The sequence below is a fragment of the Lutjanus erythropterus genome, chromosome 4 (assembly GCF_056507025.1).
Source record: "Lutjanus erythropterus isolate fLutEry1 chromosome 4, fLutEry1.hap2, whole genome shotgun sequence".
In the NCBI taxonomy this organism is placed as follows: domain Eukaryota; kingdom Metazoa; phylum Chordata; class Actinopteri; order Lutjaniformes; family Lutjanidae; genus Lutjanus; species Lutjanus erythropterus.
In genome coordinates, this window is record NC_139320.1 from 37,843,023 (window position 1) to 37,857,134 (window position 14,112).

General features: G+C 39.1%; 1 protein-coding gene across 2 annotated transcripts in view; it reads left to right on the plus strand.

The window, feature by feature from the left end:
* Positions 1 to 14,112, plus strand: part of igsf9ba (immunoglobulin superfamily, member 9Ba) — a 96,508-nt gene that overhangs the window by 62,040 nt on the left and 20,356 nt on the right. For both annotated transcript variants that reach the window (XM_084717896.1, XM_084717897.1), the window contains exons 6-13: positions 2,632 to 2,773; positions 5,288 to 5,433; positions 7,094 to 7,236; positions 8,517 to 8,657; positions 8,752 to 8,871; positions 9,228 to 9,378; positions 12,014 to 12,137; positions 13,481 to 13,656. In XM_084717896.1, coding sequence (XP_084574022.1) covers positions 2,632 to 2,773; positions 5,288 to 5,433; positions 7,094 to 7,236; positions 8,517 to 8,657; positions 8,752 to 8,871; positions 9,228 to 9,378; positions 12,014 to 12,137; positions 13,481 to 13,656 — 1,143 coding nt within the window. The remainder of the gene's footprint in view (positions 1 to 2,631; positions 2,774 to 5,287; positions 5,434 to 7,093; positions 7,237 to 8,516; positions 8,658 to 8,751; positions 8,872 to 9,227; positions 9,379 to 12,013; positions 12,138 to 13,480; positions 13,657 to 14,112) is intronic.

The following is a 14,112-nucleotide window of genomic DNA, read 5'->3' on the forward strand; positions in this document are numbered from 1 at the left end:
TACAATGTGAAGCACGCAGGAGCTGCAACGCTGACTACTGTTAAGGTTACAACAGCTGCCTGCTCGTTGTATTTTACATCAGACTGGGGTGATATATTGTAAATAATACATAGTCTGTGCTCTTTCTCACCCTCATCCTCTAAAAAAAAAAATGTTGACATGCACAAAGTGGAAGCAGAGGTCGGCCTGCATGTGGTTCAATAATATATGATTTAATAATACAGTTTATCTCTTTGATGCTCTCCTCTACCATCTGATATAGCAGATCATTGAAGTTGTGATGTCTTGTTCAAATATCTGTTGCACTTAACCTGACTTAGCCTTTTCTGATACTTGGTCAAGGTATGTTAGGCCCCCAAAAAAAACCCCTGAAGGCACACTGCAATTTTTAAAAGAAAAGTTTTCTGATCAGTATTCATGAATAGGATAAAATCTGATGTTTTAGTTTCATTTGTTTGACATTTGCTAAAGGCTCAGTAAGCGATTCTGGAGATATGGATACTTGGCTGTTGAATCTCATTCCCACGCTTTGAAAAATTGATTTTTTTTTGAGAATAAAACTTAAGAATCAACCATCTTACTGACCTGCGGTTGGCAAAAGTCTCCTGTCACAGGGTAGGGGGTAGAAATCTAGTTTTCTGTCAGAACACAGAAGTACATTGTGCTGAAAGGCTGTTATAGAACTTTTGCCCAGTGACACCAAAAATAAACTGCCTACCCCAGCTTTAAGGGCTGGTTTCTCAGACAAGGTTTAAGTCTGGACCCAGACTAAAGAGCCTGTTTAAACTGTCGTAACTCAAAGTGACCTGCACAGACAAAGTTGTAGATTTATCCTGTTCTGGTTTAAACTAAACCAACTGCAAAAGGGAGGATTTGTTCTACTCTAGGACTGAATTAATCTGTCAAAGATGCAGGTTTAACTTCTGTTTAGTACTGTTAGTGAGCAAAAATCATAATTCCCTTAACTGACAGCACAAAGTGTCACTCTGTCTCTATGCTCAGATTATGAAAAAAAAGAATAATTATTGATCCTACATATTTAAAGAGCTTTTTAAAGCTTTATTTTTTTATTTTTTGCCTTTATTGGACAGGACAGGTGGGAGAGACCAGAGATGACATGCGGCAAAGGGCCACAGGTCACACTCCTTAAAGAACGTTTTTACCTCACAAAAATAAATCAGCACAAATAACAATTCAAATTATAACTTTTTAAATTAATTCTGAAGAGCATCAGACACTACAGAGACCAGATGAATCTGTTTTTTCCTTTCAGTAACTGCTTTAGTAGAGTATTTTCATGCTCACTGAAAAACAAGTACTTTCTAGTTCTGCTGTTGTTTTGTCTCCAGATTCACACCAGTCCTGTTTATGAGCACCAATTCATTACTCCAGGACTCCACCGTCTCCAACTGACTTCATTTAAGACATGTTCATGAAGGCTACTTAAATGTCACAGTTTAACTCGAACAGCTCAAGGCCTTCTCCTGGATTAATCCGAGCCCGAAACCAGCCAGAAATGTTTTAAATCAAAGTACGGTCAGTAACGAGAAAGATCCAGAGTGATAGTTCTCATATTTGGTAATAATAATAGTATGATAACAGCTGATAAAAGCAGGTGGTGCAACTTCTGCTCAAAGTGTGACGCCAGACTGAAGCCAACAGGAAGTACTCAGCAAAATAAAACAACAAAAAACATTGTTGTGCTGTTGCACCAAGACACAGATGACACAAAGAATGCACTGCATATTATATGACTTCTTGTGATTTTTATATCACTATTAGTTATTTTATGTTTAATATGAATCTTGAACAGTTTTATGCTTATGTTATCTGTTATCTGTTGCAAACATTGCTCATAAAAACAGAGGATGAATAAAAAGTCATCTACTAAACTTTAATTGAGGAAGTCAAATCTATTCAGATTGTAAATGGATGTTTTGACCATTTGGTAATTAAGACACTGTGTGGTCAGTTGAAAACATTTTATTTTAGTTAGTGACCAAAGAAACTTTTAAAAATGTTATGTTTTCTGGTGGGACTAAGGACTGGTGTGTAAGATTTAGTGCTGTCTATTGGCAGAACATGGCAGAAATGAAATATAATATTTATACGTGTGTTTTCATTTGTGCATAATCACCTGAAAATGAGAACTGTTGTGTTTTTGTTACCCTAAAATGAACTGTTTATATCTACAGAGACTAGCCTCGCACAAATACTGTAGTCACCAAATACATGAAGAAATAAATTACATGAACATGTTTTACTATATAAAGTATGTTTTTTCAAAAGTTAAATACAGGTAAATATACTTTATGTTGCCTTTTAGTTGATAGTTTACAATTTATAATGTGTGCTTCCATGAGTGTCGCCATTGTTTTGAGCCGTCAGAAGCCTGCTTCTGCGTGAAGTTAAAGTACAGCTGTTTTCTTGAACTTGGGGCAAACAACTTTGAGTTGTTCCAGTGTACTTTTTCTAGTGGGAGATCTGAAATCTTCAAGTTCTAAGTAGTCTGAAACGCAGCTTTCATCTCCCCCCAAAAAAATTGGTTGTTGCAGCTTTAACAGGTTAAATTAGTAGACTGTTCTTTTGCAGCTGCACAACAAACTAAAGCCGTGTTTCTGTTTCTCTCAGGGCCTCCATACATCGTCTCGCCACCAGAAAACGTCACTGTCAACATATCCCAGAATGCACTCTTCACCTGCCAAGCGGAGGCGTATCCTGGCAACCTGACCTACACCTGGTTCTGGGAAGAGGATAACGTCTACTTCAAGAAGTAAAGTTATGATCAAGTTTACTTCTGTACAGTAGCTGCAGTTATTCTCTGTAGGGAAACATCTTATTTAAGCACTCGGGTGAAGTTAAGACTTCAAGGCCTTTTGCTTAGAGGCTCAGTCATTTAAATCACCTCCACGCAGGCTGCATGAGGTGTTTACCCCGAAGCTTTTGTGATGTAACTGATTTAACAGTCTATGAGTCCTTTGCTGTGTGTGTGTCTGTATATGTGTGTGTGCCGGAGCCCTGTCCTACTGCGGCCCCAGAGGCAGTAAGAGCGAGCCTGGCGGGGGTCTGTCTGGACAGTGCCAGGCGAGTTAGTGCGCTCTGATGACAATATCACATGACTCAGGCCCTGTGTCATCATATGCGTCTCATGCAGCGATGATCTGAAGCGTAGCCAGGACCTCAGCGGGCTCCCCAGAGCAGGTCTTTAGGGGCTGAGAGGGTTTTACAGCGAGGCGAGTGACAGACAGAACAAGTGGGAAGGAAGAACAAGTGAATGGGAGTTTGACTCGCAGTGAAAACAAGTGTCTGAGGAAATGCACTCAAGTGTCCAATCTAATTTTAAACAGCTCTCATAGTGTCAGTCTTGTTTTTTTTTTTTCTTTCGTTTTGCAGGATAGGTTGAGACTTTCTGGAGAGAGTTGCACAAAATTTTATAAAGGTTGATGAGTTATTACTGTGGGAAGACCAGTGTAAGAAGTAGTAACATATCTAACACTTTTATTTTACTTTGAATAATATTACTTATATCATTTTATTATTATATTATATTCGATGTTATATCATGGTATTCCTTTCATTTCTATTATATATATATTTCATAGTATTGTATTATTGCAGTATAATGTGTGCATTATAACACTATGTAGTTTAAAGGGATAGTTCAGATTATTTAAAGTGGGGTACAAGCTACCTATTCACAGCAGCAGGGATACCGATGTAGGAAGCTAAGCAATGAACAACTGTGGACAGAGTCAGCAGCAAAACAAAATTATACCCACCTATAAAAGTCCTAAAAAATATCAATATTGGAATATTTTCATGACTTTTCCTTCATTAGCCTAATATCACTTTCTCCAAAACAACCATTGTCAACAACAGTAAGTTACACAATAACTCAAACAAACTAATTTTTGCCAATGGAGGAGGTGTTTCCTTTGGGTATAGCACAATTTAGCTTATTAAACAGAGGTTTCCTGTCAGAAAAAGGCCCCCTCGCCCCATTCAAATAGTTCCTTTATCTGTCTTTTCATCCCTCTCAGCCCTTAGCTAATTAATTTTCCCACACTGATCAATATTCCTCAGAAGTATTCATCATATATTCTTTTGTAATATAATAATAATAGTACATTTTGTTCATGGTGTGCTTTTCAAGATAATCAAAGTTGCTTTATATGATAAAGCATAAAAAAAGATCCCAAAAAAACTAACAACACACTCAAGCACAAGCGAGCGCATGATCTCATTTTATCTTGTCAGCTGTCAATAAATCATTAACCAGTGGTAGAAAGACTTCTGAGAATCTGTACTCAAGTAGTAGTACTGTTGTGGTCATGGTCACCTTTCTAAATCTGTACCTGCTGCTGCATTTTTGTCCATATGTTCACGTTTTTTACTGCCTCATTTTGCCTTATAGGCTACAAAAATGCAGATGAAAGGTATAGATTTTAATTCAAATTGTAGGGCCTCCTCGGTAGTGAGTTATGATTTTAAAAGCAGTTAAGTAGATTGCATAGTGTAATGCATACTTTACGTAAAATTACAGACTTGAAGAAAGAAGAAGTACAAGCACACCTAAAAAAATGACATAATTTGACTGATTAATTAGTCAATACATCTTTAAAAATCAGTTAAAAGCCATTAATAGGAACAACAGTTGGTTTTCTGAGATATAGCTCTCTGGAAATAATGCAGTTTTAAATGTGATTAATAAAAGCTTAATAAGTTGTTGATTAATGGATTTTGTGGTCATATGGTCCAGTCAGTTAAAGGCTTTTTTCCCACAAGCTGATTTGTAAATCTTTCATATGCTAAATGATTTATTAACCATTAATGAAGCCATTACTTACAACATATACACCCTTCATAAAGTGGGTGGCATTAGAAAGTGGTGCTATTTTATTTAAAGACATACTGAGTTTGAGTTTGAATTCTGTTTCATGATGAAGCGTTGAATTATTTCTGTGTGCGGACGAGGACAGCAGCTCCATCATGACTGTGTTTAATTTTAAATGGTGTCAGGGGGGAACACATGAAGGCCGTACCATGTGGCGATTATGGCAATTAGCAGATTTATTTGAATCTCCTGCTCTGTACTGGGTGTTCTTTGGATCCCTCTCACAGAGCTGAGCTGCTGTCTGACTCTCTGCTGCTCTCTTATGGCTCTTTCATGTAACTCATCCAAAAAAAAGAGAAAAAAAAAGAAGGAGAAAATGATGGCTGCCTGCCTGCCTGCCCTGTCCTGTGGTGTGTTTCAGTGTGTGACAGAGCGTCTGTGTCTTTCTTGCAGTGACCTGAAGCTCCGCGTGCGCATTCTCATCGACGGCACCCTCATCATCTTCCGGGTCAAGCCGGAGGATGCCGGGAAGTACACCTGCAGTCCGAGCAACAGCCTCGGCATCTCGCCCTCGGCATCGGCCTACCTGACTGTTCAGTGTGAGTGTTACCGTGGCAACAAAGTGGAGGGGGAGGGGCGGGGAGACGGCACAGCACAGCAGCGAGCTCGTGAGAGGAGGAGAACAGCAGCAGCAGTATGGAGGCTGCTCGCGCTGGAGGCTGCTGTAGTATTTGGCAGCGCTGCACTAACGCAAAGTAACCTTCTTGAATTTCAAGGTCAGGCATGTCAGAGAGCGAGCACGCAGAGCCCCTTTGACCATTTTCACAAATTGAGTGGATTTTAGTGATACAATTATTATCTATCCCAACCCCAGCTTCATTCCTGCGCACAAAGATGGAGACGGGCTCCATTTTTCCTGGTCTCTTTTGATCCTGGCTCCGCCTAAATGAAACCGTGACCTTCCTGTTCATCGGCTCTGACCGATGAGAGCCAAACGCCACTCCTGGCCATCTGACGTTTTGTCGTCCACCCCTGTGTGTGTCGAGCTAATTTGCTCCCAAGTTGCTGCTGGTCATTGATTACTGCGCTACAGTATGAGACAGAGCCGGGGGATTCACAGCACTGCAGGCACCGATTTCATCACTGGCCTCAAATACAGCAGACCATAATTAAACCAGTGTCCTGGATGCTTCATGCAAAACAAACTCAGACTGGGCCTGGATTTATCAAGCGTCTCAGAATCACTCACAGGAATTGTGCAAAAAGTTAACCTAGGACTAAAAATACTCAGAGTTGGACTTAAGAGTAATTTATTCAGCAGTCTGCAGAAGGACGACTCCTCGTTGTTGTACAACACAACACAAAGCCCAAATAATGTGCAGAAAATGTAGAAAACAGCCCACTTCTTAATGTTTAGGTACCAAAATGACAAGATGTATTAAAAGTCATATTACAGGGATAGTTTAGATTATTTAAAGTGGGGTTGTATGAAGTTCTTATCTGTAGTTAGTGTATTTTACCTACAGTAGTTAGCAGTCAGCATGTCCCCAGTATGGAGAAGCAGCAGGAGTAACAGTGTAGGAAGCTAAGCAATGAACTGATGTGGACAGCATCAGCGAAAGGTATTTTAGTCATCTAAAAAAAACTTGTGTAACAGAAGGCTATATTTATACATTTTATTTTCACCACTTTGCTGTCAGGCAGCCTTCTCAACAGGAAATCGCCATTATACAAGACAAGTATTGCTGTCTACAAAGCAACAAAACCCCATAGCAAAATCAGTAAATTTATCTAGTGAAACACAGGAGTCACTGGTCTCCCACTGCCTTGATCGGTTAGTTGGTTTATGTTATTTTAATGATTTCAGATTCACTGAAATCACACAATAACACAAACAAACTAGCAGACTAAGGCAGTGGTAGACAAACAACTTCTTCTTCGTCTCACAGATCACAGATCTAACTCTGCCTGAACTGCATCTCCTGGTAAATCCAGACAGATTAGGACACTGCTGGGGTGTTTTTATGTCCAAGACCAGAGCAATTTACTTAGATAGGAAATTTAAGACAATGGTTTTACTTCTACTGCAAAAAAAATAGGATTAGAAAATGTGTCCCTCTGAGACTGTTTAACCACTCTGTGTTACCAGGTGAATATGTGTCCTGGTCATTTCCGTTAATAACTATACCATATGTACATTTTCTGCTGGGAAATTATGCATCCAGCATCTCTGACACTTATCTTTCCATCTCCATCCAGACCCTGCCCGAGTGATCAACATGCCCCCGGTCATCTACGTCCCACGGAAACTGCCAGGCATCATCCGCTGCCCGGTGGACGCCAACCCACCTGTGACATCAGTGAAGTGGGAGAAAGATGGCTATCCTCTCAGAGTGGAGAAGGTCAGTCTGCCTCAGAGTTTAGTTTAGTGTCCTCTCTCTGTGTTACAGCACATTTACTGCTTTTACATTTAAGTTGGAGCAGGTGAGAGAGTTCAAATTTACACACTTTGTTCTAAGTCCCCTTATATAGCATTCATTAGCAGTACACTACTTGTACACAATACAGTGTAGTTACAAGTAGATATGAGGACATTTTAAGTGTTTATCAATCTACAACAATTATAATATTTTCTATATTCTATTCTGTAAGATTTGTTACTTTATAACAAGTGTTTTAATATATGTTGAGTCATTCCCTCCACTACATTTCAGGGGAATCTGACAGCTTGTTACTTTTCAGAGTAAGCTGTCCCTTTAAAAAAAAACAAAAAAACAAAAAAACATATGACTAGCTTTTAAAATACAATCTATTATTAAACCAGATGTCCCTAAAATTTTTGAGTGGTGACCTCTTTCAGAGAAGCAGGAGGAACTTGTCATGTTTTAGATGATCAGAGACTTTTCTGCTTTCTAAAGGTGACATGATCAAATATTTCTTTCTTAACTTTCTTTTTTTCTCCTGTCCTGCCCAATTAACCATTTCATAACATATACATATATATATATATATATATATATATATATATATATATATATATATATATATATATATATATATATATATATATATATATATATATATATGTATATATATATATATATGTATATACCATATCTGTGACACAGGCCCTTTTTCTGCAGAACAATACTTTAAATACATGTTGCTGAGAATATTTCTGTACTTTCAGTTTAAATATGAATTTGAATGTCAGACTTCACTCGTAATGGAGTATTTTTACATTGTAGCATTGGAACCACCAACCACAGTCCTTTTCTTTCAGTATGACAATTTTTGTTTTGCTTTGAAATAAGAAGAAATGAAAACCCCGGCTACAAATACTACTCTTACAGTTTTGATACCATTTCAGCATCCTCCTGTCTTTGTAAAGAATTCAGTCATTTACCACCTTGATACAGCATCTCTCTGTCTAGAGCGCTCTGTCTGTCACTCTGTTTATCTACTATCTAATCTTCTGTCATTGAGGTCACACAATATTTTGTGCTGCTGTCGAGGGCACATCTGCATTACATCAGCCTTCACTTCTCATTCATCTGATTAAAATTGAACTTGGGGTGATTTTTGTTTTTCTTGTGCAGTTCAAAAACATTTAGATGGGACCCTGAGATTTCAGGAAACCCCCCTGAAATCAAGCATTTCAGATGCCCCCCTTGTCTTGTAGTACCCCGGTTGGAGCCTGATGCCAGATGGAAGTATCCGGGTGGCGGAGGCCACAGAAGACTCCCTGGGCACCTACACCTGTGTGCCTTACAACGCCCTGGGTACCATGGGCATGTCCCCCCCTGCTACTTTGGTGCTAAAGGTATACCGCTGCTCAGGTTTGGTTCAGTTCTTGCACGTTTTGGCATCGACTGATGACACGCTCGTGATCGACTGCTGTTTGTGTGTTGATGCAGGATCCCCCTTACTTTAATGTGAGGCCTGGGGGGGAGTACCGTCAGGAGGCTGGGAGAGAGCTAGTTATCCCCTGTGCTGCTTCTGGAGACCCTGATATACCAACCATCACCTGGAGAAAGGTGCAGTAGACTTAACAAAGACAAAAGTAGTTATTTATAATTATTAAAATATCCTGCTTCCAATATATTTTTTTTGCACAAGTGATGTGAGTGTCAGGGATCATTGCAAAAAATGTGTTTATGTATATATTCTATTTTCTGTATATTATATTCTGTATAAAAAGAAAAATATCAATAATCGCTTCCACCACCTTATCAGGGTTTATTTTCCAATAATAACCCTCATTATTCCTTACTTGTTTATTTGTAAGGCAGATTTTTTTTCTCTCTGCTTCTGTGTATTTCTATCTATTATGTGCTGAAATATTTTTTGGCACCTCTTAATCATGTCTCTGTAATTTCTGTGTCCATTGTAGGTGGGGAAGCCAAGCAAGAGTAAGCACAACATCCTACCCAGCGGCAGCTTACAGTTTCTGTCCCTCAGCAAGGAGGACCATGGAGAATGGGAGTGTGTAGCCACCAACGTGGTCACAAGCATCACTGCCAGCACGCGTATCCTAGTCATTGGTATGGTCTTCTCTCTTCTCTTTATTTCAGCACAGCTCACCTTTCATGGTTATTTTGATTTCATTGCGATCCCACTTGTCTGTGTGGTTTGAGCGAGTTGCATGAAGTCATCCCTCAAACACCTTCCCTCTGTCCAATTTCCCCTCGAGCATCATTAAAATTTCATTAGATCTAATCTGTAAAAGCTTAATTTAAAGCCTGAATCTGTAACTACAGTGTGGTTTCCAGACATCCACTAAAGCTCTGTCACTGCAGCCTTTGTCTGTTCAGTCGATTAACCAAGGGCATCTTTTTAACTCTTAAATTGACTGACTGAACTGTCGACAAAGGCGAGCAGGGTTATGAAGTTTAACCAGGGACGTGAAGGTCCGGATGCACAGACGACATTGTTAGTTAGTTAGTGGTTAAAGTATACAGAGTAAAAGTTGTAATACAATAAGCACTTGAACTGAACTCTGTAGAAAGCCTCCTTTAATACCTGTAATGCAAATGGTAGGGTTCAGAGTTTAAAAACTAATCACAGTGCCCTTAAGTAGCCTTAATAACTGTAGTGTCCCCTGATTATACCCTTTGCTTGCTTAAGTTGTGTCTTTACAGCAGTAATAGCAGCCATTTTGAGTAGATAAATGCCCTGCACAAAGTTGTAAAACAGCATTCTAGAGGTGCACAGCCTCATTGATATATGATTATTATGGGAAATGATGCGAGTGATGTGAAATGTACAAATGCATAGTAATGAGAGGCACAAAACTGGTGTTTTGGGGGATGGTTTGTGCTGTCAGGCGTTCTTTTCACTCATTATACACACATTGCTCTTCCCTGCAGGAGCATTTATTAAATTGGTGTCTGTTGACTGCTGCGTATGAAAGGCTATGAAAGGTGGACATACAGTATATGTTTTAGATGTATGACTGCAAAATACAGACCAATTTTATATTTTTCTTCACCGGGAAGAGCACAAGGTCTAATTACCTTTACATAATATCCCCATTCATGACAACTGTATGGTGGATAACACACATAAATTATAGCTTGGCTTAAAGTTATCCATAGCTAAGGGTGTGTCCGCTTTGGGTGACAGGTGTATGATGTTATAGATGTCTAGCTGCATTTGGTCCCTCAGCTCCACCCACACTCCATTCTTTGCCCATTTTTGGATTAACCGGGAGTCAGATGGAGCCCACTCAGGACACAGTCTCTGACTTTCTACTAAGCTACCCGTTTTTAGCTGTAGCTACATATTGAGCATACAGATGTGAGAATGATATTTTCTTTTCATCCAACCTACACAAGAAAGTGAATAAGCGTATTTCTCAGTATTGAGCTGTTTCTTTAAGTCTGAGTTTTTGTGTCGTCGTCTGGTCTTTCAGATGTGTGCAGTTCACTGCGTGTGCCCCAGTGGCCCATTGCCCCAGTGTCTGTGGCACCGTTCTACTGTCACACAGCTGGCGGCGCTCAGCCTGCCTCTGTGTGACCGGCCCTCAGCTGACAGGTGTCACATCTGCGCTCCTCAGACCGCGCTCAGGTCTCTCTTTTATCCCAGTGAGAAGTAACTGGCTTCAGGCCACACGCCACAGCTGTTACGTGGGTGGGATGAGCAGAGCTGCAGACAGCATCGCTGCTCTTGAACTTGACCTTACACTGGTCACCACCTCAGCCAGCATCATATTATCCACTGAGAGCAGGCAGGAGCATGATGCCGCACTGCATTCTGGGTGTGACACCAATAAAATGCTCCTCACTTGACTTGTGGTGCATTATGTGACTTAAAATGACCAGCTATGTGAATAAAATGTTAATACTCTGTGGCTGGGTTGCAACAAGGATTATTTTTTAAACCTGATTAAGTTATGGTTTAACATTAAACAAAACTTTAAACTCTATCTTTGTTTGCTATTGCTAGTTGCTAACTTCAGACTTACATTTGAAGAGGTGTAACTTTTAAAATGGCTACCTGTTTGAGATGGATATAGTGAAATAATTATCTTCTGAGCTATCATGAGTAGGTTAACTGGGCTAAACAACTTTCTAGCTAGCTACCAAATAAAGTGACTTTTTTTTTTTTTTTTTTTTTTAGCTTTTTACCTTGCTGTCATACATAATGCTTTTTTAGCCAGCTAGCAAACAATGTTGTTTTGTTACCTTTTTAGCTAGCTAGCAAACAGTATAATGTTTTGTTAACATTTTAGCTAGCTAGCAAACAATGCAACTTTTGGGAGATAGGTCCCAACAGTGCTACAATTATTATAATTATTTTTTGTTTATTTCTGTTCATTTAAGTCAGCAAGAATCTCCATTAAACTCCTCAATTTCAGTTTTCATTGCTAAACTTGGTTTTACTAAACAGAGATTAATTTCAAATTGTGCAAAAGAGTTCAGCATAATTTTAAATGTGGATTTACTCACTTTAAACCTAGTTTTTCTGTGCTTATAACTAATCTTAGATTAAATTAATCTTTGATGGTGCAACCCTGTGTGCGCATGTTAAAGCAATATCTCTTGTTTCATTACTGTAAGTGATATTAAATGTTAATTGATAGTAGTTTTATATCCGATAAGCAAATTAGTTCTTGTGCTTTTTAAAATTTATCCCCTCTATTCCCTCTCTCTGTCTCTGTCTCTATAAACCACTCAGGCACCAGCCCACACGCTCCTGGCAATATCCATGTATTGCCCTCAACAACCTCTGCTAATGTGTCCTGGGAACCGGGTTATGATGGCGGCTTCGAACAGACGTTCTCTGTGTGGTACGGTCCAGTGTAAGTGCTCCTACTTAACTTCAGATCAATGGTAGCAGCCTGCAGATGTGGAAACACTACCTGCAGGTTATCGGCCTAGTTTGACATACACTTTCTCCCCTCTTTCACTGATGGTGCTAAAATATGAAATTCAATCAGAAGCTCACAGCTGAATTGTTTTGACAGCATGTTTTGTTTCCGGGGGTACTCAGTAGATGTGCATGTGCATGTTTCATGGTGCATGTTGGGAAAGTAATGGAGTGTATCTGTTAGTAGTCAGAACAATGAGCATTTTAATGCATGTGAGTAAATAATCTGCCCAGGTACAACTAGACTGACTATAAAAATGGGAAAAGGGATACTTCCGACTTTTCTCATGTGTGTAAATGTTTCACATGGAATTGAAACTATAACTTTTTGAGTCAAAGCCCTGTAATTACCTTGGTAAGAGATAATTATGTGCTAAATGCATTTCACATTGTAGCCCAGTGGAGTGGAGAAAAGTATTGTGGATGTAAACATATGGCTGCAAAGGGTAAAATACACAAAGAAACTAATTTTAAATTCAGTCTTACGTGCTATCATGTTAATGTCAAAATTACAGTTTACTATTAATTACTATTAGTAGTTTATTTTTATTTTTATCACTATTAGTTTACTACCAGTTAACATAAAACATGGGGACTTGTTAGATAGTTTAAATTTTTTTGAAGTTGGGTTCTTGCAGACATTTTTGTTGGGTGATCGACACCGGTGCATACAAGCTCGTAGGTAAAATCATTTATAGTGGGCTTTTAAAGGAAAATACGATCATGGCAACCTGAGAGCCGCCTTATTTTTTAACCTTGTTTTCCATTTAATTTTCAATCAATCAGTGACACGTTGTTTAAATAGCACCTTTCTAACAGGTTAATACATTTCAAAGTCAAGAATTTGAGTGACATGAGAAACAAAAATGATGAAAATGTCATAAAACCAATAAAATAGATTAAATAGAATAACAACTAAAGTACAGAAGATGCATGTAAGTCATGGATCCACTAAATGTGATGATTAAATAAAATAAATGATGGACTAAGTTTACATTTAAAGATTTCAACACTTCCAGCTGCTCTTAGATCCTCAGGCAGACTTAGTCGGGGACAGTCCAAATGAGGTGCTTTAAAGACAAGCTCAAGAATTTTAATCGAAAGAGAAAGAAACTCTTTTCTGTGCCTGACCCTTAAATTAACTGTAGATTTCCAGCACCAATCTATTGAACACTGTGATGTGACTAATTGCAATCAGGATGTTATTCGCTGTTACTCAGGTTTACCCTGAAATCATGTATAATATTTCTGTTTTTCTCTCATTTCTGTTGTTAGGTCAAAGAGAACAGACTTCGGTCCACATGACTGGCATTCGATGCCAGTTTCTGGTGCTCAGACCTGGTTGGTGGTGCCAGGGCTGGAGCCTGGGACAGAGTACCAGTTCAGTGTGTTGGCACAAAACAAACTGGGCACCGGCCCATTCAGCGAAGTTGTGACAGTCAACACTGCAGGTGGGCGCTTCAAATCAAATCAAACGTTTCTCTATCCATTTTTTCTGCTTCTTGACTCTACAATCAACCCACTGAGTTGCACTGAAACACTGTTTGTTATTTTTAGAGACCGTATGGGGGATACTGTGCTCTGGTTATGTTTAAATTAATGTATACGTGGGAGTAATTTCCACTGGGGATGAGGGGGGTGTCCCTGTCACCTTTAGGCTGATTATCCTTCCAAAATCTCTCTAAACATTATTTGCTGACTGAAAGTCCAGACCTGAAGAGATCTGAGTTGATAAAAATGTTAATATTCTCATCTCAGTCACCTTTAATTACATCTGTGTGCTCAGAGAAATAAGCTTAACAAACATGTTTTTTTGTTTGGTTTGTTTTTCCCTCCCCCTGCTTTTCACCTCTCAGGCCAAATAAAGTCTATCCTACCTTGTTGGTGGAGGTTGTTGGCACAGGATG